We start from the raw sequence: 23678 nt of genomic DNA, 5'->3' as shown, positions 1-23678 counted from the left end.
GCAAGAGGATTCATTATTCTACGGATCCAACATTGAACACAGACAAACATCCCATTCGAACACAGTACCCGTTACCGGGGCAAGACCAACAGGGTGCTCCATACCACAAGTGACACATCATACCCTCTTCAAACAGTCTTCAGGTGCATTCATAGTAAAGAGAAGAACGTGTACCCAGCATCCACAAGAACATGACAACCACAGCAACAAAACAACATCAACAACAACATCCAGTCATTCCAAGACAGACAGGCGCAGGTGAGGCGAGGAGGGGGTCGGCTCCTGCCCTCCGGGAATCGGGTCTCTACCTTTTTGGTCGGCAAGCGTCCTGTTAACGTTTGCAACAAACTGGCGCTCTCAGTGTGCGATGACATGCGATTGCCACTGCGCTCCATGGCCTACGGGTGGGGATGAATGGAAGGGTGACAATAGATTAGTGTGGAGGACAGGAGGTATGTGGTGCCATTCAGTACCAATACCTACACACAGACACACACGCACGCACCCTCAGCCCACACGCACAAAACACAATACAGAACAAGACTGAACAAACTGTAATATTGTAATAGATAAATAAGTAATTAAAAATGCAATTACTTTTGCATTAAACAATTACTTTCCATCAGACAAATAGCTATTCTGAGGGATATAGTCAACTCAATAAGGAGACTGAAGAGAATTTAAAAAGTGTTTTTGTGTGTGTCTGAATAAATCAAATCAAATAAATAAAAAGTATGCATGTAATGCTTTAATGAATCAGACTATTACAGGCACTGAGTAATGAGAAAATAAAATTATTAGCCTTAACCAGGTGCCGGTTACTAAAAATAAACAAACAAACAGACAAACATTGACACACACGCATACATGTACATGCAGCATATAATAACATGCCAAGCAGAGAGAAAATGTAAACTGGTTAGTTATGCCCATGCAATGCTTTTTAGAGTGAAATGGTGAATAAGAAAAATTAGGTGGCTTTGGGAATGACTGTTTAAGAAGAGTGAATGGAGTTGAGGAAGTTAAAAAAGAAAAGGAAAATGGAAGTGGAAGAGTGCCATGGAGTTATCAGATATGGCTGTTTTAATGCTACTGAGAACAACTGTGAAATGGGGATTCTGCTTTGTTATTGGGGATTGGGATAGTCAGAATGACCTGCTTAGCATCGGATGATGAGCCAGGGCTGGTCCCCCAGGGGGCGCTTTTGCACCCCATGGTATGCACCCAGGAGTTGGAGCGATCTAAGCCCTGCAAGCCAAGGGTGCATGGCATCAAAAGGATCACGGGCAGACACAAGCAAGCCAGGGAACAGTGAAAGGTCAAAAGTTACAGGTCAATGAGAAAGTGAGCAAGAGAGCAAGTTATTTCATAATTTCTTATCTTTGAACAGCAACAGGTTAGAGTATCAAGCATCTTTAAGTGGTAACAAAAGGCTTAGTTTGGCACAGTTAGCACAGAGATTGCACAATGTGATATCAGGTGGATTCATTCATTGCAATGGGGGAAAAAGGATCACTGGTTAGCACCAATAATTCATAAGTGTACCTCAAATAAAACATCTTTAAATATCTTCAGACCATTTGGTACATTATAAGTCATGACCGCTAAATCATGTACACTACCTATCAAAAGTTTGGAGTAAATTAATACTTTTATTCAGCAGAGATGCAATAAATTAATCAAAAGTGTCAGTAAGCAAGGATTTTTACATTGAAAATCTGCACATTAGAATGATTTCTAAAGGATCATGTGACATTCATGAATGGAGTAATGAATACTGAAAATTCAGCTTTGCCATCACATGAATAAATAATTTTTTTTTAATATATTAAACTAGAAAACAGTTATTTTTAAACTGTAACAATATTACTGTTTTTATGTGTTTTTGGTAAAATAAATGCAGACTAGGAAAGCCGAAGATACTTTTTTTTTCAAAAGCATAAATCTTACTAACCCCAAACATATGTAGTGATTTTTTCTGAAATCATCATGAGAACATTCAACAGATTTGCAATGTAATTTGGAGCAGTTTGAAAAAAAAAAAAATGCAATCATTTAACTTATTAAATGTACATTTGCTAAACATATAATTTCCTCTTTAATTGCAGATTCTTAAGATTTCATGCACTGAGGTAAAATTTACTTACAGCCAAGAAAATCCTATAGTAACACACTTAAATCAAAGATACTTAATTGAATATTTCATTTATTTATTTATTTTGGAATAATGAATCTCTTATTTTGCCTGTTTTACCTGATTTGCATAATTCCTTGTATGAACTGGGTGCAACAATTCAACAAATAATTGAGCTGAATGGATTATACCCAACGATCTCAACCACACATTCATTGTGTTATAGTTCATTTTTGTTTTTCCTTTTGCAAGATTGCATAACATGGGTTAAGTACATAAAATGTTCCAGCTAAAGTTTGTCTTGCTGGTGAGCTATAGGTTGATCTGTAACATTGAGAGTTGCTGATGATCAGATAAATCAGCAATCTGGTGCAAAAAGTCAATGACCTACAAATGCACTCATAATAATGAATCCAATTAGTCACATCCAGCTGGAGCAATCAAAGCATGTCTAAACAGCACTAATAAAACACATACCGATGTATATATAAACGACGATGCATCTATAATATTATTAGAAATAAATTACAACAACAGAGCTGCTGAAATGTGTCTACCTACCTTGCTGCCAATGATGGACCGTACTTCATCATCTGGGGAAGTTGGAGTGCCAGAGATGTCTGGGTTGCTGTTGCTAAGGCTACGAGAGCGGTTGAGGTTGAGGCTTGCAGGTCTAACTGCAGAACGGGCCATGGTGGCATAATGCACTGAACCGCCCAATCCTCCTGGGCCTATTATGCAGAACAAAATAAATCAAAACTGAAACACATCAGATTGACAACTAATTTAACCAATCATCAATCCTCTAAAAGCCACAGATTGAGAGACATAAATCAAAGGATCGAGCTGAAACCTGACCTGGAGAGGGGGAGTTGGGGTCCATGTTGGGCAGGCGGAAGACATAGTGGATATATGAGGAGAGAAGGCTGTTTCGCCCATGCATATCTTGACTAGTGTCCAAGTACTTATGTAGACGGTTCACTATGGATGCCATCACTTCAAAAGAAGCCTGACCAAGATTCACTACAGTAAAGAGAAAATAAAACACAAGATCTTTAAGAAACAACAGCCAAATTCAGGAGACTAAAAACTATTTTATGCAATTCTCACAATCAAGCTATACACTACTTTTTTTTTTTTAAATAGAAAGTTGCACTTAAATAGGGAAGAGAAATGACTGAAAAGAGGTAAATATTAAAAAAACAGAACTAAAGTTAAACAGCCAATCATTATACAACAGTCATAGTTTAACTTTAAGTTTTGTGCATTCAATTTAGAAAGTTATACAACCAGCTTCTGATTTGACTCACAAAGGGGTCGTATGACGTTGCTAAAAAGAACAATATTTTGTGTATTTGGTGTAATGCAATGCGTTTATTTGGTTTAAAGTAAAAAAAAAAAAAACACTACATATTTTCCACATACTGTACATTATTGTTGCGCCTTTCTGAAACACGTCGATTTTTACAAAGTTCATCGTTCTGAGAAGTGAGGCGTGCTCTAATTGGCCAGCTATCCAGTGCATTGTGATTGGCTGAATACCTCAAGCATGTGACAGAAAAGTTATGCCCCTCACCATATAGTGATGGCGTTTCCCGGCACGACGAGACTAAAACTATAAAACCCATTACAAACAAAGCATTTGTTGCATCCAGTGGGGACATAATTACTGATTATAATGACTTATACTGTCTTTTTACGCGTCGGGTTGCATCGTGTCGCGTAAACATTACCATGTCTGCATTTGTGATCGGAGAAACGACAAACAACAAACAACAAGCACTACTCTACACTGCTAAAAACTCGCGTTTGAATAGTCAGTGGCAGAAACATACTTACAGGCTGAGTCAGAAGCGCCAGACTGTCCTTACAAAGTTGGAATTGCCCCACTTTATAGAAACAGCCTTTGAGCAAGCCAGCATTGTAGGCTACTCTCCTGCCAGGTTCAGGAAATAGATCTCCATAAATTGCGCCGCACATACTTGAATATTTGCGTTGTACTGCTCTGGAAGAGTGTTGTAAATACAACTTAACCACTGATTTCTAGTTGTGTCCTCTTTTGGAAGCCCAAACAAAGTAGTTTCACTTTCACAGTGTCTCCAGGACAAGGCACCGGCGGCAGCAACAATACTACAACGAGAATAAAAATCACGCCCCCTTTCTTTGCGTAAACATTTGGGCGGTGTTATGAAAATCTCCCCACGTAGACATGTGGGGGTGTGTTTGAATGAGCCGTTTTAGGGGGGCGTGGACAAGTTTTAACTTTTATAAAGAATATCTCTTTGGTTTTGAGACTTTAGGCTTTGCAACTTCAGGGATCTTATCTATGCATGAACAGCTTGTAACACTCCAAAACAGAAAGTACAACCTGAAATCGCATCATATGACCCCTTTAAAATAAAACTTTTCTTAGATTATGTAGGTTGGAGGACAGAGGGTACCTATCTGGCCAGCTATGACAGGTGGCCGCACCATCAGCAACACCAGTTTGTCCAGCAGTAGGTGGAGGAAGCGCACCACAGGCTCCAGCTGAGAGGAATTTAGAGCTGCTATACTAGACTTCAGTTCAGCCTCCAGATTATTTTCCATAATGCGCATGTCTCCTATCCTCACAGGGAACATATGCTCATCCAGCGCATGCACCAGTGCAAAGAACTTATCTAAAAACTGGTCCTGGGCAGAGGAAAGAAACACATCAGAGAATGCATTTGTTTGAAGTGGGCTATTAATCAGTATTTTGACAACTGAACTACTAATTACCTGTGTGTGGATGGTGGATGCAGCCACAACATCAACATTAAACACCCCTCTGTGGTTATCCACCCATTTCATTCCAGGAAGAGGAACCTACACACAAATGCATGAATGAACTTGCAGTATAATTTCTTTGTATTATTACACACTATTACACTAAAATACTCTCCATTCAAATCAAATGTCCCACTGTAGTGTATATGAAAAATTACAGCATTACTAACAATACAGGTATCATAAATAAAAACAATTAGAAATATTAGTACTTGGTATTTAAAAATTGGTAATGGGAAAGAAATCTTCAAGGATCAAAAATATTTTTTTTTTTTTGACAACATCAGTGACCAATGAGAAAAGTCTTTTAACAACTAATTTATAGAAATGAGGGATACATGATACTAGATATTAAACAAGGCCATTAAAAAACTATCATATTTAACTTTGTGTGTTGTGTGACAGAAGTTGACTTACATCAGGAGAGAGAACAGAGTACGACTGAGGCGGTTTCTCCAGAGATACTGGAAGGCAGAAATGACCTGTTCTCAAGCGTCCATTTTGCAGCATGGGAATCCACTGAGGAAAAATAAGAGACATATCATTTACTACAGGTGTGCACATCATGATTAGATTCGATTTTTATTCAGAGAGTTATGATTCAGGGGCCAGTTGCATAAACACCACTGTTAATGTTAAATATCACTATGTTAAGACTGAGCCTTAAGAACTAGTTTGACTAACAAGCAGTTTACCAACTGGTAATATCTGGCTTTTCCGATTCAAATTAGACCAATCTGCGTTTTTATGTAACTGATTAAAAAAAAAAACTAGTCTTGTAGAAAAAAAATGAGAGAACTAACTTTTAAGACTAGTCTAAACAGTCTAAACAACCAGCAACAGTATTAAAAAATAATTAAACTAATATAATAAAAACTAAAAAAAAAAATCAAAAGGTCAAAACCAACAGAATTTATTTTACAAATGAAACAAACCGTTTTAAGTATTTATGCAAGTCTAAAGTACTCAGCTAACAGCTTACAGAAATTGAATAATCAAATGTAAAATAAAACAGCATAGTTTTCACTGTAAGAATTAAACTTGCTTTGTTTCTTATTAAAGCTACAAAAGTCCTTCAGTCAAGAGCAGTGGGTGATTTTCTCTTGGCCTTTTGTTGTTTGACTAAGATTACAAACAGAAGGAATATTACCTGTTGTCGCTTTAAGAGCTGCAGAGATCCAATATACCGTTACACACGTATTTTCACCTCTACTGTTTACGTTCACTTAAGACATAACCGACGAGGGTGTACATAATAATAATAATAATCACCAAGCGCTACATTTTGACACATTTTTGTGTGTATTTGACCATTTAGGCACGCATCTTAAGCTAAAACTTAAAGGGGTCATATGATGCTTTTTTAAAGATCATTATTTTGTGTATTTAGTGTAACAGAATATGTTGACATGCTTTAATGTTCAAAAAACATTTTTCAAATACTGTAGATTATTGTAGGTCCTCTATGCCCCGCCTCTCTCAAACGCTTCGTTTTCTACAAAATCCCTCCTTCCAACAAGCGCAGTCTGCTCTGATTGGCCAACTGGCACAGTGCATTGTGATTGGCCGAACACCACAAGCACTCATCGGAAATGTAATGGACCTTTTCCATTATCGTGAGGTTCAGCTTTCAAAATAAAAGTAAAGACAGTTAATAATGTCCTTAGTTTTACCATCATTTCAAGCCCGAGAGGGGAACAGTGATGAAGCTCCTATGTGTTTGCACACAAGCCGTGATTAAGACAGCTGACTCCACTGTGATGTGACCTGCTCTCTCTCTCTCTCTCTCACACACGCATGTGCACACACACATGACGCGCAACTCCGCATTTGAACAGTCAATAGTAAATACTTAAACTAATAACAAAGCATACAGTCGCTGATTCAGAAGCGCCAGATTGTCATAGCAAAGCCAGAATTACCTCCTCTCCTAGGTTCACGAAACGGTCAACCATAAAATGTGTTGTGATAACATCTGGGTTGTGCTGTTCTGTTGTAAGTAATCTTAATGATTCCTAAATGCATCTACTTTCGGAAGGCCAAATAAAATGCTTTTGCTTTCGCTTAGAAACACTGTCTCCCTGTCCCTGTCTGCATCAATACTACTGTTGTTACTGAAACCACGCCTTCTTTCTTTGCGTGGACATTTGGGCGGAATTATGCAAATATTTCCACATTGTGATGTAGACATGTGGGGGGCGTGTTTGAATGAGGCGTTTTAGGGGGGCGTGGCAGAGTCTTAACTTTGATGAAGAAGAATATCTCTTTGGTTTTGAGACTTCAGTCTTTACAAGCAACTTCAGGGATCTTATCTATGCATGAACAGCTTGTAACACTCCAAAGAGAAAGGAAAACTTGAAATCGCATCATATGACCCCTTTAAGCTCAAGAGTGCATGCACAGAACAGCGCAAGTTAACTTTCGCATTTTTAAAAACACAGCATCAAATAAAAATTAATATATCAAGCATGTCCCATTTTGCGAAAATCACGTTACATGATTTTACTGATTTGCACATGACGTTTGGGCTTTTATGGAGGAGTGAAACCGCACAGCTGGGAAGGGGCTGAACGGGGCACAATAATCGTTTTATCTCGGTTACTGTATTTATCTCGATTATTGCTGCTCTGCTCCCCAGCTCTGGAACTCACTCCCTCCTGACTTTCGTAACATTGACATTCTCTCACAATTTAAATCCAAACTCAAAACCCATCTGTTTAGAATAGCTTACTCCCTCTGATCACAACTGCATTGTGTTTTTTTTTTTTATTATTGTATTGCATCTCATTGTCTTTATTGTTTTTTACTTAATATTGTGATTGTCTTGTTAATGATGTACAGTGACCTTGAGTGTCTAGAAAGGTGCCTATAAACTGCATTATTATTATTAATTAATGCTTCCTTGCTGAGAGAAAGTTTTTTTAATTGTCTGTGTGTGGAAAACGATGTACCGTGTATCCAACAGGCGTCTCCAGTGGAGTGTTCTGTTTCTGTTGACAGCTGACATGATAGAAAGTAAAAAGGATGTGATGATGGTCGGTCAGCGAGGCTGGTAGCTTGATTTTAACTTCATCATGGAAATCTGGCGATCTGAGGAAACAACATTTGCAACAAAACAAAAATGTAATGTAAATTGAAACAAAAATGTAAATGCCAGTGTCTATAATCAATTTCTTATACAAAAGCAAACAAAAACTCGACCAACAGTTGTTTCACATAGAGAAATTCACATAGAACTGACCCTGCCACTCCATCTGTTGATGTTTGATCTCTTGTTAAAGACTTCTCGGTGAAGTCATACAACAGATTTTAAAAAATACAAACAAGCTCACCGGTTATGATAGACTACAGCAGTGTATGCTTCCTTTGAATACTCTGCACAACTGGATTTCCCAAAGATTACCTAAGAGACCAAGGAGTGAAGAACTGTAAGCATATTGTGCCATTTCCCAAAGTCAAGAGAGTGCTTCTCTATGACATGTTTGGTCAAATGAAAACTGTAAATTGTCAAAACTTACAGGCATTGCATTGCTAGGATCTTCCCCATTCATGAACTGTACTTTCACTGTAATGTTACGGGCTGAGCCTTGACGGTTAGCAAAGTTCAGGCTCTGTGGGTCCACATACAGCAGGTTCCTACACACACAGGTAGACAGAGAAAGAGAAATTGTTTCAACATCAAAAGTCTGATGCTCTTATTCAATAAAACAAGGTTAGAATGTAATTTTATTTTTTAAATGTATTTAGAAGTTCCAGTGAGTTTTCTAAATCTTAAATTCAAAGATTTGATCATTTTATGTGTAATTAACTTTAGAATTTTTTATTTTTTTTTTCTGCTGTCACAGACGATTCCTTAAAGAGTTCCTTAAAGTTTGGAATGACGTGAGGATAAGTAATTAATAACAGAATTTTCATTTTTTGTGTGAACTATCCCTTTAACTGAAATTAATTATATTTAAAAATGAAATAGAAATGTGTCCATGAAATAAAAACTAAAATGAAAAAAAAAACTAAAATTAAGAACAGTCCCTTCTTAATTTACAGGAAACGACTGATCAATTTTAGAATAGCATTTAAAAAATTAAAATAAAAACTTGTAATTTACACCAAGTTTCAAACATCAAAAACAATTTCTGGTCACATGTGAAAATGTCTTTACCATTAATCCCCATTGATCTTTTCATTGCATAGATTTTTGTTGCACAGCTGTTTCCGTTACAGTAGCTGCAGGAACGGACAGAAATACTGCAGTGACGTGGAACACACTCTCCTGGGAGACCACACAGACTGCAAAGGTCACAGTCTTTCCAAGGAGCACAGAGCTCTCATGCACTCTCAATATCACCTCCTCTCTAATGTGGTGCAAAAGTTACTTTTATTTCAGACTATGATCTTTAGTTCGAGTTGAAAAGGGAAAAGATGAGCAAGGGAGACTTTTACATTGTACACTCAATCATCAACAGTTTGATATTCCATGAAAATATTTAAAATGTTTCAATATTAGTTGTATTTGAACACACACACACACACACACACACACACAAAAGAGAGATGCAATAAATTAAACATGTGGAGCAATTTCAGTTTAGTTCTATTTAGTTCAAGAAACCCATCAAATAATAACGGGTTAATCATTTTCTGTTTGGTGCAGGGTGTAAGACCCTAATCTACACCCTGAATGGCCTCTGGATACATAATGGGAGTCTGGTTGTGTTTGCTGTGCCCACAAATATGGATTGAGGCCAAACTGTCCGCACCTGTCTGAACAGGAGCAGTTAGTCTGAGCATGCAGCAGGGCAATGATAATAAATCACTGCAGCAGCACAGCAGACATAAAACAATTTAGCTGGCAGGCAAAAAAAATTATGCAATCAAGTTTCAACTTTTACTGAACAGCTTTCCAAGATAGTTTCAAACACACACATTATATTATACGTATTTAACAAGAGTATGGACTTTAATCAGATAATGAGCATTTAAATATGGTCAACCTTTCAAAATGCATTATGTATTCAAAAACATCTAACAATGCAAAACAAAATCTGTCTGCAAAAGTGTTAGAGAGTGGACATTGTTCCACAATTAAACAATTCAATAGTTCAAAAATAGTAACAGGTTCAATAGTTTATCAGTAAGTTCCATATTAAGGGGGTTTGCAAACATTTGGCCATGACTCATCCCCATTACAAGCTGCTAAGTTTAAACATTTAAATCACAGCACATGCAAACAAAGAAAACTAAGGTTAAAACATTTACTCAACATTGTCGTTGCAAATTCTTACAATAAAAACTCTTCATCAATACAACATTACCTAAATGGCTGACATAGATGAGATTTTGTTGAAATATATATGCGTCTATGAATACAGCTGTCATGAAGTTGCATTATACCCATATCGTTTATTGAAAACTGAAAGCCTAGTATTGTTTTGCAAAAATTAGAATTTAATCTTAAAAAAAAAAAAAAAATTGTATGTGAGAAAGCGAAAATACTTGGCAAGTTAAATTCTTCCTATATTACTGGCCTGACCAGGCCAACAGAAAGTGAAAAAAATAAGTAAATAAATACAAATCTCCTGCTGAAGCCTGAAGGGAGATTAATATGAAGCAGCAGTAAATAAAAAGCCTGTACATATCAGTGCAAATGGCACAAACTCCCCCAACTTCAGTCATCATCCATTTCTATTACCGCCTAAGCCAAACTGTCCAGTGACGATTCTGCTTGTACATGCAGACTCTCTCAGTGGCACCTGAGAGTGATGCTTCGCTGATTCAGGAGACCATTAAATCAAAGCCAGAAACATAAATTGCATACTTTTATTATTAATTCCCGTCCAGTGGTACATGCACAGTGCACCAAGTGGCTGTGGTGATGATTTGATCGATCGGCAGGATGATTCATCAGCATCGTTCATCTTTGCTTATCAGAGGCAACCAGGGGCCAGCTTATGGATGTGTGTGTGCGCGTGTGTGTGTAAAACTGTAAACTGTCTTCACCAAGCACACTTTTCAGATTGGGAGGAGGACGCTCAAGCACACCCAGCTTAATAATTACCAAATGGTCCCTCCCCCTCTCATGTAGCTTTATATATTTTGAGGAATCTCTGCTGTTTTTGGTGTTGTTCTCAGAGCAGGAGATGAGAGGAGTAGCGAGAAAGGGAGGCTAAAAGAGACGAGTACAAAGACAGGCTTTGGGAACGGACTGACGCAGTGAACAAATCTGCCTTCAAACCACCTGACATGATGTTGATTTTCCTGCTTTTTTGGCTAAGCTTGTCATCAACAAGCGCAGCTCCCAATCTAAAGAAAGCACCCACAGAGGCACCTCTTCTTGTCACCGCACCACCAACTGAGGCTAGATCCCGCTTTGCCATGTTAGATGACGTACGACTCCTTGCTAACGGTCTTCTCCAGCTCGGCCAAAGCCTCCGAGAGTTTGTGCACAAGACGAAGTCTCAGATCAACGACATCTTCCAGAAGCTCAACATCTTTGATCGCTCCTTCTACCAGCTCTCAGTGGTCACCAGTGAAATCAAAGAGGAAGAGGAGAAGTTGAAGGAGACGACCATATTTTTGAAGGTCAATAATGAGGAGATCAGAAACTTGTCACTGGAAATCAACTCCAAAATCAACAACATCCTCCAAGAGCGAAGCCAGTTGCACAGCAAGGTTGGTGGGCTGGAGGAGAAGCTGATGGGCTTGTCTCAGAGCATGATGCCTCTGGAGCAACTTCAAGAGATGACTGCTTTGAAGGTGAGTCCAGTAAGGTCAATTCTGAACTTTTATTGTAAATGGAAACCATTCAATCTCACATTATAACTACAGGGCTTCACAATACCGATTTTAAAATGAATGTCTAAAACTGCATGTAAAGCACACTTGATGGCAAGAGCAAAAAACTAAATCAATGCATATCAATAAAACTGATTATACAGGTGCATGTCAAAAAATTAGAATATCGTGAAAAAGGTCAATATTTTTTATCACTCATTTCAGAAAGTGAAACCCATATATTATATAGATTCATTACACATAGAGTGAAATATTTCAAGCCTTTATTTCTTAATATTTTGATGATTATGGCTTACAGATAATGAAAACCCAAAATTCAGTGTCTCAGAAAATTTGAATATTACATAAGATCAATAAAAAAAAAGGATATTTTAAACAGAAATGTCAGGCTTCTGAAAAGTATGTTCATTTCTATGCACTCAGTAATTGGTTGGGCCTCCTTTTATATGAATTACTGCATCAATGCGGCGTGGCATGGAGGCAATCAGTCTGTGGCACTGCTCAGGTGTAATGAAAGCCCAGGTTGCTTTGATAGCGGCCTTCAGGTCATCTGCATTGTTGGGTCTGCTGTCTCTCATCTTCCTCTTGACAATACCCCATAGATTCTCTATGGGGTTCAGGTCAGACGAGTTTGCTGGCCAATCAAGCACAGTAACACCATGGTCATTGAACCAGCTTTTGGAACCTTTGGCAGTGTGGGCAGGTGCCAAGTCCTGCTGGAAAATGAAATCAGCATCTCCATAAAGCTTGTCAGCAGAAGGAAGCATGAAGTGCTCTAAAATTTCCTGGTAGATGTCTGCGTTGACTGTGGACTTCAGAAAACACAGTGGACCAACACCAGCAGATGACATGGCAGCCCAAATCATCACTGACTGTGGAAACTTCACACTGGACAGCGTGGTGACTCTTGATGCACTGACTCCAGCTTCAGTCCACTCCTTGTGAAGCTCTTCCAAGTGTTTGAATCAGCTTTGACAGTATTCTCAAGCTTGCGGTCATCCCTGTTGCTTGTGCACCTTTTCATACCCAAATTCTTCCTTCCAGTCAAATTTGCATTTAATATGCTTTGATACAGCACTCTGTAAACAGCCACACCTTTCAGTAATGACCCTCTGTGACTTACCCTCTTTGTGGAGGGTGTCAATGATAGTCTTCTGGATCACTGCCAAGTCAGCAGTCTTCCCCATTATTGTTGTTTCAAAGAACAAGAGATACCCTGAATTTATACTGTAGGGATGGTCATTAATTGAAACTCAAATTTAAATATTCAAATATTTTGAGATACTGATTTTTGACTTTCATGAGCTGTAAGCTCTAATCATCAAAATTAAAACAAAATAACTTTTGAAATGTTTTACTTTACATGTAATGAATCTAAAATATATAAAAGTTTCACTTTTTGAAATAAGTTACAAGAAAAAAAAAGAACTTTTTCATGATATTCACTTTTTTTTTGATGTACCTGTATATCTGTATAGGCATCTGTTCCAGTTGAATCCAGTTATGCATTTACTGCATTAACAACTTGTCTATTGCAGGATGTGATTGAAACACAAGAAAGGACCATTACAGATCTGCTTAAATCTGTTAAAGAGCAACACGAACAGCTCAATTACCAGAAGACCAAAATTAAGAGTCTTGAGGATAAGGTATCCATCCTTGTTTCTATAATATTAATGTTATTTTTATTCTAAATTAAGGATAATGAATTTTGAATTCATCAAAGCATTTTTATTTAAAAGGGTCCCCACATCTTTGACAAATGAATTTACATTTACAGTACACATCTAATAGAGATTGCAATAAGAAAAAAATTCTAGCTGACAAAATATTTTGTATATTTAATTAATTTATAAAATGTATTTTACTTTAAGAATTTGACTTGAATATATTGTAAAATAAACTGATTAAAATTATTTTTTTAATAAATTAGATTTTATTAATGTCCATGTCAAGTAATAAGAAATTCTATAGAATTTAAAATAAAGAATATTGATTGAATTTAAAATAATTCTCGGTGTAACTCTCCTGGCTTTATTTGCATTTACTGAGAATAAATATTCTTTTATTTCAGCTGAACTATGACTCTTTTCAAGACACAGTTGAAAAACCTTTGGATTTAAATCCAGAAACACTTGACCCTTTTCGTTACTTAACAATGAACTCCACAAATGGAACTGCAGAAATACATGGTGAGAACAGCACAACATCTATTAGCAATTTAAAATGCTGCTTTAATAAATCCAAAATCATCAACTGTGTGTTCTGCTGCATAGACTTTCCAATGGATTGCAGTGATGTGTTTAAAAGAGGCCAAAGGACCAGTGGAATTTACCCAATCAAACCCAATCAATCTGAGCCTTTCTATGTTTACTGTGAGATAAGTGCTGGTAAGAGACGTACATCTAATCATCAGACTTCCTACTGATATCAGTTACAAAAACTGCAACAAGTACACCCAAAAGGCATAAGAAATGTAATTTCTTAAGTAAGATGGATGTGCCGTTATCACTATTCTTATCCAACTCAATACAAGATTCTATTTTGACAGTTTACTTTTACTCTTTATTTTAAGATGGTGCAGCCACAGTCATTCAGAGGAGGGAGAATGGTTCTGTTGATTTTGACCAGTCATGGGAAAAATACGAATATGGATTTGGCAAACTGGAAAGTATGCGCTTTTTTTGTCATGTCAGATGCTTCCTTCTCTATCACTGCAACTGTGCTTATATCAGTTCACACAGACTTAAAAAAAAAGAAACCGCTTTGATCATCTATGAGCAGCTTATGCTTTTGTATTACAATGCATCTTCAGCGGTTGAAAAGAATTAAGCAGAAATATCTTTGTGTTACAGAGGAGTTCTGGCTTGGCTTGGCAAAGATTTATTCCATTGCTCAACAAGGACAATACATTTTACACATAGAACTGGAAGACTGGAAGGAGGAAAAGAGATTCATAGAGTACACATTCACCCTGGAAGGTCCTGCATCTGATTACGCTCTTCACGTGGCACCTCTGTCTGGAGATCTGCCTGATGCCATGAGCAACCACACGGGCATGAAGTTCTCAACCAAGGACAGAGACAACGATAATCATGGCGAGTCAAACTGTGCCCGCAACTACACAGGTATCACATGGTCAGAATTAATATTTAATATCCCTCAATATACAACTGCACATCCCTTGAATGTTAACTGTTTGCTGCTTTCAGGAGGTTGGTGGTTTGACGCATGTGGGGACACCAACTTAAACGGGAGATATGCCTGGATGAGGTCGAGGACTCGGCACCAGCGTAGGAAAGGAATCTACTGGAAGCCAGCCAAAGGAAGCTCCTATACCCTCAAATCCACAAAGATCACCATCAGACCATCAACCCAGTTTCAATAATCCCTGACCCTGCACTCTCCATTGGGTAATTCAGAATCAATCAGAGGGGTCACACTGGCAACAGACACTGGCCAACAAAGCTTTTCCCTTTCTCTACAGCCAGCAGAAACTGAATGATGCAACTGCAACAGGTCATTGACTCTGTTAGAGGGTAAAAACCAAGTCAAAGGGGTATTGCAACATGCATGTGTTAGTTCGAAATCTTCATAGGTCATTAACTTGCAGCTTGCTGATCAAGAAAAGTTAGAAAAACTAATATTGAACAGGTTAAAATCGCATAATCACATGGCGGATCACATCTCTGGAACGGGATTTGATGCATGTTATTATCAAGAGTCAACAACAATCAACAATAAGTTTGTAGACTATATGGATAATATTATAGAACTACATTGCACTCAACTATAGAACTTCTCAATGTCATTTCACATACAGTATGTTAACTTGTAGTTTTTAAGTATTTAAGCAATTTACACAAATGTGCAACAGTAGAAAAGCAATGGGTAACACTTTGCAATAACTTTCATTAAATCTTGACTACAATGCTTATGAACACATGACTATATTATATAATATTATCATATTTGTAATTTTGATATTGAAAATTATTACAAAGTGTTACCAAGAAATGTGCTGTTATGGGTTAAGTTGGATCTTTTGCTTGTCTCTTTCTGTTACGGAGTCATATTGACTCCTGGTTACACTTTGTACATACTCAGCTGTACTGTATATTTAGTTTACACAATGTTTCTCAATGGTAGTCGGGTGCATCATATTTATAGCAACACATTTAGACAATAAGGCAACTTATACTATACTTGGACTCACGTGGCAAACCTTTTTTTTAAGTGGTAATAAATGTAAATTTCACTGCATAATTAAAACAAATTTGAGCAATATCTTCTCAAAGGAAACAGTATATGAACAACATCTCTGCAGGCTCACATAACTGAAATAAACCAGTTTCCAGACAGTTTAAGACTGCTGTTTGTTAATGGGGTAGGAAAAAACTAATTTAACTGATAATAAATAAATAATCCCGAAGGAGGATCGAGCTTAACCTGTGTGAGAAATCAACCCTTCATAATTAACATTGATTATGACCTGCATATACAACAACAGACATGACAAGTGTAATAAATCCAGAATATGCATGCTACCTGCAGTAAATCATGTCACAATCTGCCCAGTCGGCACCATCTAAATCAAGGCTGACTATGCGGCATGCCCGGAGGAAGATAACAAAGTTGGCACAGGCTGAGAGCGGACAAACATGCCTTCTGAATGACAGGTAATGTCAACATACAGAGGAAAAGCATCTTTGTCTGGTCAACCTTGACTAAATTAGTAAGCTTAAATAGCAGGGTTAGACCATACAGTGAGGGCGTCTGCTCGCACAGAGTGCTCTGGTTACTTAGCAATACGAAAATGTTAAACAAGGCATTTCTAAAAGAAAAAAAAAGTTTGTGTTGGTATGCAAGGCCAATTTATTTGATCTAGACCAGTGGTTCTCAGAAAACTCTTGCCTGAAACACCTAGTTTGTAATCCTGCCATTATTTCAGTGACTTGGCAATGTCGCCATGATACACATTTTCATAATACCTGGATAGTGGCTGCTTTGGCCTGCCCTCAAACAGTATGGTAAGTGATTTCACTATGTCAAGGATATGCTATTTTTTGCTGCAAGCAGTGCCAATATATCCAATAATTATGCCATAGTTATCATAGATATAATACTGATATAATTACAGCTGCTCACAAAGCCTTGGGAGTTGAAACCCAATAATTGTAAGGGGAATAATATTTGAGACACACGTTTAACAACCACAACTGACTGTACCAGATGACCAATTCGAGCCGACTGGACTATTCAGAAAGGCAAGCTTTACAAAAACAGGAACTAAAACAGAGCATTTTAGGCAGAGAATAAAAAGGCGTGCTGCAGCAATATACAGTCTGTGAAAAATAATAACCCTAACTTGTAAATAAGCACAAAATTCACTGGTTAAAAAAGTCATTGGTTAAAAAGTGTAGAAACATTGAAGAACATTCAGCTCTTAACATATCTGAAATCCTGAAATGTAATTATTTCAGATTTAATTAATTTAGTTATTTAAAGTTACAAAAACTAGGAGTGTTCATAGATTAAGCTTTGAAAACAAAACTAGGGCTATCTTCTTGTAAGGTCCCAGCTCTATATCAAATCCCAAAAGCAACAACATATGGTGCTAATATACATTAGAGATGTGCTGTACTACTACTACTGAAATACCATGATCCTTACCTTTATTCTCCTTATCAAAATTTTCCTCTTTTCTGAATCTTTAAAATATTGGTTTCTAGGACACTGTGAGTCCAGAAACTGTAGTGTACATCATGAGACTTTAAAAGTTTTAGCTTAAATGTGTGCTATAAATAAAAAAGTGCTACACATCAAACATCTACAATTCAAGTCTCACTTGAATAGAGTAATATTAACGAATATGATAACTTTGAATATTATTGTGGACAGTGTTGGAATCAAAAAGGTTGAAAATAACTGATCTTGACATTTATACCTGTAAGTGGTGTTGGGCACATAAATGTCCCTGGCAGGGAACTCCAGGATCTCTTTTGTTGGCCGTACTCGACTATCTGGGTAAGGCTTCACTTGGAGCAGATCAGGTGTCAGGCAATAGTGAGGGTTCTCGGGGGCTGGTGAGATGTCAATCTTCAGCTGGGCTGAGGGCATTTAGTAAATCAGTTACATAACTCACTACATAAATGCTAATATGGCCAAAATGTATTGAATAAACATGCAAAAAGAGCTCTACCTGTAATAGGTCTCAGTCTACGGAGCACAGAGGATGGGCGCCTCATGTCAGCTAGGAACTTGTAGAGATCTTCATCACTTAGTCGATCTCCTTCCTATTATGATATATTAATAAAACATAAAAAATACATTCAAATGTCAAAAGCAGGAGTATTTATTAGCTTTAGAGGTCTGACCAATGCAACGACCGATAACTGAAGGACAGTCAACTTTCAATGAACGAGATCAATAATGGGATGTTTTGTTTTTTGAATAACAGCATGACCTGTTTGAAGAAGTTGGTGACCGTTAGGGTAGCTGGTCTGAAGCTGGTCAGACTGCATGATTCATCTCCGCTGGTGGTTCTCTCCAGCGAACGACGTCCTACAATACTAGAGTTCCTCCGTTCGGACCATGAGCCTTTCCGTTCTGTATAATAGTGCAAAGTCAAGTAGTTAAAACTTCAATACTATGAGATCAGATCAAATGCTGTGGTATGGCATTAAGAGCAAAAATTCAAAATGGGACTATTCTCACGGACTCACCTGACAGCCCCATCTCCATATCTGTGTCTCTCTCTAGGCTGCCGGCACTGTTCACTATATTCATGAGGTGTATGGCCGTCCAGGCAAAGGGCATCCGATAACGCCCTAATCGCTGGCAGAACTGTTCGGACTGACTGCGCAACTTCTCAAGCTTTTCCTTATTCTGTAGTACCGAAGAAGAGAATATAAAAACAGTAACCATGCTGGGCTGAATTCCACTAGGAGCTGGTGCACAATGTATAAACAGTTATGATTGGCTTACTTTGGCAGCATCTGACTCTTTAAAGACCATGTAAGGCTCTGCACACTCTCCAATGTCTCCCTGCTGAAGAACCTTCTCAAGCTGAAAGCAAACAGTGCAACAATGCACTGCTTTAGTCAACACTACTCAAAAACACTCAAATTAAGCAATAAATTAACATCAATGCAAACTTAAAATCAATGCAATGATCATCAAGCATGCAACTACAAAAAAAGCTGTACACTTCATAAATCCATTAATGTCATATTGAATTGAAAACATTAATGCATGCAATAATGTTTATAAAACAAATACAGAATTATAAAATATATAAAGGTACAGTCTTCAGAGTCACTTGATCCTTCAGAAATCATTCTAATATGCTGATTTGATGCTCAAGAAAGATTACTTATTGTTGATCTTAAAAAGTTTTTTTTCAATATTTTTGTGGAAGTTATACATTTCTTCCGGGATTCATTGATAAACGGAAAGTTCAAAAGAACAACATATATATTCTGCTCATGCATAGGGCTCTGAATGTTAAGAAGGATGCTGAATGATGTAACCAACCTTGATAACAAGGAAGACGTCTTGAGAAGGGTAGGTGATTGAAAAGACAGCAGAGCGGGCCAGGGTGGAGATAGCAGCAGATGGGATGTGCGGACGCAGCATGGCCTTCGTTTGCTCAGAGTTCAAATCGAAGTAAAAGTTCTCTGATATCTAATCATGGATGAAGACAAGAGAATGTTAGGATGTCAGAGGGAGTGCTAAGCAACAAATTAAATCTTTGAACAGGTGACTACTACCCTCTAGTGTTGAAATCAGTTAGCGACATCATATGACATTTCCTTTAGACAAATGTGACTTGTTATTTGAATGCATCTTTTGAAAATCCATGCGGTTAAAAAAACTTAAATAAAATAATTTATTCCCATAAAAATTAGTTTTATAAATGCAATTTTAAAAAACACAAAAAAAAAAAAAAGAAGAAAAGGAAAATTCTCTTCTGATTTGCAAGTTTGATGTAATCCATTGTGTATATTTATGTCACCATAACAACTTTTAACCTGTACATCACACAGGGAATTATAACAGCTTACCTTTTTCTTTTCTTTGATATCATATAAGGCCAAACTTGCAAATATTGGCTCAATTTCTATCTCAAACCTTAAAAGGAAGAAGAGAATCATATCAGCAATGTTGTAACCATTAGCGTTACATTTCAGTCCACAAAAGCTGTTTCCCACTTACTTCAAGGACAAGCACTTGACAAGAAGCCTTTGACCAAAATGTTCTTTTGGAACATCAGGCACACAGTGGCGCTCAATGGGTTCATCCTACATGAGAAGAAAAGATTAATGCAAGAAGTGTTTTGGTAATCCGTACTTTTAGACACAATATTGGAAATATTGAAACAACATGTCATACTCTACCTCATCCAAAGCAGGATGCAGTGCGAAGAGCTCTCGATGGCGGTTTGACTTGCGCTGGTCCTCATTGTGGCGGTCGATTTCGTCATTGGGTACTCGATCCAGAAGGTGAGGCAGCAGAGCATCAGACTGAGAGTTCTTCAGGTCAAATATACTGCAAGCCCAGCTGCCACGTGGAGTGTCATCAATTGACATGGACCTTCGCTTCAGATCATCCTGTGACATGCAAAAGTCAGCGTCAGTTATATTCAGTGAATTCAAAAAGAAACTCACAGGGATATTGTGCAATTATTCTACTGGGCTAAACAAAAAAAATATTTACATAACACGCAGCAGTAGCAAAGACAGCTTTACCTGATCATCTTGATAGCTGCTGTGATCTGGCAACTCGTCAGACTCAAAAACCTGCTTGGGTAAACCTCTCTGCCTCTCCTTCTGCTTATCCAAAGTGTTGGGATTAAATGCGGTGCCCAACTTGTTGTACCTGTGCATCCAAAATACTTTATTACCTGTATGCTAATCAGCATACAAAAAGAGACCTTATAAAATAAACTGCTTAATGTTCCATCCAAATTTCCCCTCATGTACATGCAATGCTAAAATTTAAATGTAATAAAATGTACTTTTTTTATATATAAAATAATAATAATAATTGACATGGAAAGCATTTTTGTGACACAATTAGGCATTCAAAAAATAAAAATGTAATCCTAAATTTGAATTAAAAAAACAAAAGGGAATGCATGTGTTCACAAAATTTAAATGTCATTTGTTTCAAGACTTTTTTTAAATAAATAAATAAAAATTGACATGGAAAGCATATTTATGACAATCTAGCATTTAAAAAATAAAAATGTATGCCTAAACTTATTTCTTTAAGAGACTTATCTGTTTAATCATAGCAAAAAAATGTGAATACATGTGTTAAGTAATAGCTAATTAAAATGAATCACTACTACTAAATCAAAAAAAGATTATGTGAAACTATCACATTTTTATATTTTATCAGTAAAGCATTAAGCATTATTTTGTAATAAGCATTTTACATATTAATGTTAAAATTCAGTTCAGTAGTGCTTTGTTACTGATGGATAAAATTACACAAATTCAGTTCACATAATTATATGTGAAAGTTTGTAGGCTTAGGCTAAACTTTCAACCTTAATGACAGTAATTACTTCACTTCCATTTACTTTTCTCGCAATGACTGGGTAAAAACAATCAGTATATATTTGGATTACTATCCATGGTTAGTGACAACCATTATATGATCTCAGTCAAGATAAGAGTTTGGGAATCACCAAGGTAACTTATTCACAGTAACTTATGAAGGCCCTATAAATAACTAGGAAGCTGCTTGAGTTTGTCTCCTGAGCAGAGTTAAAAGCCCCAGTCAAAAGTATCATAAAAGCAGCATGTTGGAGAAAGACTGTAGGCAAAATGCACTTGAATTCCTCTTTGTCATTTATGAGCAGGCCCACACAAAATTTGTGCCTGCAGAAATCCACATAGTGTTGCAGATACTTCCGTGGGATTGGAACATCCGTTAATCACAAAGTGGCACTAAGAACGTAACACTTTCAGCTCCACTTAACACATTTTCCATATTTAAAGCCATGCATCAGAATCCCATGTATCAGGAAAAAAAGGCTGTATGAATTCTAAAGAGAGAACAGATGTAGTGAAGCATCATACTTGCGGTTAACGATGGCCCAGTCCTCAGTGTAAGACCGGATGCAGTCTCTAACGTGTGAATCATTCTCACTGGAAAATTATTTAAGAGGAGGAACAAGTAAAATAAGAATTAGCATAAGAATATTCTTATTACCATAAGAATAATAAAATGACATGTGATACTACTATTTATGTGCAAACAATATATACAAATTAATTTACAAGTTAAAAAAAGCCTTTTAGGTATATATATATGACTATTGAGATAATCACAGCATAGATTTTAAAACAGTTCACAATGACAATCTGATTTCATTTTGTTCAGTAATACCTCTTGAACTATGTGCATGCTGGTTTGCAGAGACATGCTAATGTATGCCTCAGTTCTTCGAAACAATTCACCCTGAACACACTCACCCCTCCTCAGGCACAGCCTGGCCAAGGGTTCGACACTCTCTTGGCGTGTAAAGCACTTCAATGTCATCTGGAGGAAACTCGATCAGATCTCTCAGAGGTCCTGACTCTATAAGGGGAGGGTGTGTAATCAAATACTCTTCAAAATCCACTGGCTCTACAGCCTCTGTCAGAGGAATCTGCAGGGAGAAATCCAAAGGGGAACAGAAAGAGAATGTGAGAACTGTTGCCGCTATCTTCAAAGAAAGACAGTATCATGATGAAGGCATAATGGTAAATACTCTTTGAAGTGTCGATCTGTCAGATTTAAGATAGAAAAATATATTCTCTTTGAAATGTAGTACTTACAGCATTGCTAGTTGCATTCCCACCCACACTGAGGTTCTTGAGAAGTTGAGGTGAGCCTCCGTACTGACCAGCAATCTGCTTCCTGACCTCAGCCGCTACAGTCCTGGAGAACAAGACAGTGTAGAACGGCATTATAATAGAAAACATAAGAATCCCACAAACTGACTGTCATACTCAATTACTATAAACACTAAATGTTCAACATTTGAGATCACTACTTTTTTTTTAATAAGTGAATACTTTTGGTCAAAAGTGACAGTAAAGAGAACGACATTATATCACATTACAATTTTTTTTTAAATAAATGCTTTTCTTTTAACCTCATCAAAGAATCCTGAAAAACTGCATCACGATTTTCACAAAAAGTAACATTAAGCAGCACAAGTTTTCTCAACATTGATAATAAGAAGAAATGTTTCTCGAGCACCATATCAGCATATTAGAATTAAGGATCATGTGACACTGAGGTAGGTTTGGAGTAATAACTGCTGCAAATTCAGCAAAATTACATTTTAAAATATATTAAAATAGAAAACATACCCTAGTGAAACATAAATATACTGTCTTAAATGCATTTGAAATACATTTATTTCATACTGCATATACTTCAAATACATTTACATATTTATGTACTTAATAAAATGCCCTGCAATTGTACTTTTAGTATGCTAAATTGATATACTTCAAGTTTGCTAAATTGGAACAAGTAATTTTGTACTTAATGCACTTTAATTGTCCAGAAGTAGTGCTGAAGTCCAACTGAAAACATACTTGGTATACTTGATTGTAATAAAGTGGAACTATTGCAAGTATACTTTAGGTACACTTTAAATATTTTGCATTTAAAGACCGATATTATTCAAAGATCATACAATCCTCATCAAAAGTGACATTAAAACACATTTGAGGCTTATTAATAAGAAATGTGCATTGTGCACAAGTAATATTCCAAATAAAGTTTCATTCAAATTTTTATATCAGTAAGTCTCAAGTTATCTGTCAGTAAATGTTAATAGATTTGAACTATACTTAGTATGAAATAAATGTTTTTTAAATATATTACTTTTTTACTGTAATAAAACTGTAATCGTATTTGACTTTTTTGCCTTTTT

General features: G+C 36.9%; 2 protein-coding genes across 3 annotated transcripts in view; one reads left to right on the top strand and one right to left on the bottom strand.

The window, feature by feature from the left end:
- Positions 1 to 23678, bottom strand: part of dock7 (dedicator of cytokinesis 7) — a 46584-nt gene that overhangs the window by 20273 nt on the left and 2633 nt on the right. For both annotated transcript variants that reach the window (XM_079432584.1, XM_079432585.1), the window contains exons 2-23: positions 22567 to 22669; positions 22222 to 22397; positions 21826 to 21894; positions 20485 to 20614; positions 20134 to 20346; positions 19952 to 20037; positions 19801 to 19867; positions 19271 to 19420; positions 18722 to 18802; positions 18460 to 18622; positions 18201 to 18343; positions 17937 to 18030; positions 17682 to 17844; positions 8461 to 8578; positions 8275 to 8345; positions 7894 to 8032; positions 5360 to 5461; positions 4895 to 4981; positions 4576 to 4807; positions 2993 to 3157; positions 2696 to 2865; positions 309 to 398 (exon numbers count right to left, since the gene is read on the bottom strand). In XM_079432584.1, coding sequence (XP_079288710.1) covers positions 309 to 398; positions 2696 to 2865; positions 2993 to 3157; positions 4576 to 4807; positions 4895 to 4981; positions 5360 to 5461; positions 7894 to 8032; positions 8275 to 8345; positions 8461 to 8578; positions 17682 to 17844; positions 17937 to 18030; positions 18201 to 18343; positions 18460 to 18622; positions 18722 to 18802; positions 19271 to 19420; positions 19801 to 19867; positions 19952 to 20037; positions 20134 to 20346; positions 20485 to 20614; positions 21826 to 21894; positions 22222 to 22397; positions 22567 to 22669 — 2812 coding nt within the window. The remainder of the gene's footprint in view (positions 1 to 308; positions 399 to 2695; positions 2866 to 2992; positions 3158 to 4575; positions 4808 to 4894; positions 4982 to 5359; positions 5462 to 7893; positions 8033 to 8274; positions 8346 to 8460; positions 8579 to 17681; positions 17845 to 17936; positions 18031 to 18200; positions 18344 to 18459; positions 18623 to 18721; positions 18803 to 19270; positions 19421 to 19800; positions 19868 to 19951; positions 20038 to 20133; positions 20347 to 20484; positions 20615 to 21825; positions 21895 to 22221; positions 22398 to 22566; positions 22670 to 23678) is intronic.
- Positions 11058 to 16095, top strand: angptl3 (angiopoietin-like 3). The gene is made up of 7 exons (XM_079432587.1): positions 11058 to 11695; positions 13273 to 13383; positions 13809 to 13926; positions 14011 to 14124; positions 14310 to 14405; positions 14590 to 14862; positions 14947 to 16095. The coding sequence occupies exons 1-7, from the start codon at positions 11183 to 11185 to the stop codon at positions 15120 to 15122; spliced, it is 1401 nt and encodes a 466-aa protein (XP_079288713.1). The 5' UTR covers positions 11058 to 11182; the 3' UTR covers positions 15123 to 16095.

This window comes from Barbus barbus (genome assembly GCF_936440315.1).
Source record: "Barbus barbus genome assembly, chromosome: 13".
In the NCBI taxonomy this organism is placed as follows: Eukaryota; Metazoa; Chordata; class Actinopteri; order Cypriniformes; family Cyprinidae; genus Barbus; species Barbus barbus.
Note: the sequence above shows the minus strand (reverse complement) of the source record. Positions and strands in the feature narration are given on the sequence as shown.

Bases quoted from the DNA above. Each gene is read 5' to 3' on its own strand.
- angptl3 (XM_079432587.1), top strand. From the start codon at position 11,183: ATGATGTTGATTTTCCTGCTTTTTTGGCTAAGCTTGTCATCAACAAGC. The intron at 14,125-14,309 runs GTAAGAGACGTA...CTTTATTTTAAG, and splicing joins TTACTGTGAGATAAGTGCTG to ATGGTGCAGCCACAGTCATT. The intron at 14,863-14,946 runs GTATCACATGGT...TGCTGCTTTCAG, and splicing joins CTGTGCCCGCAACTACACAG to GAGGTTGGTGGTTTGACGCA.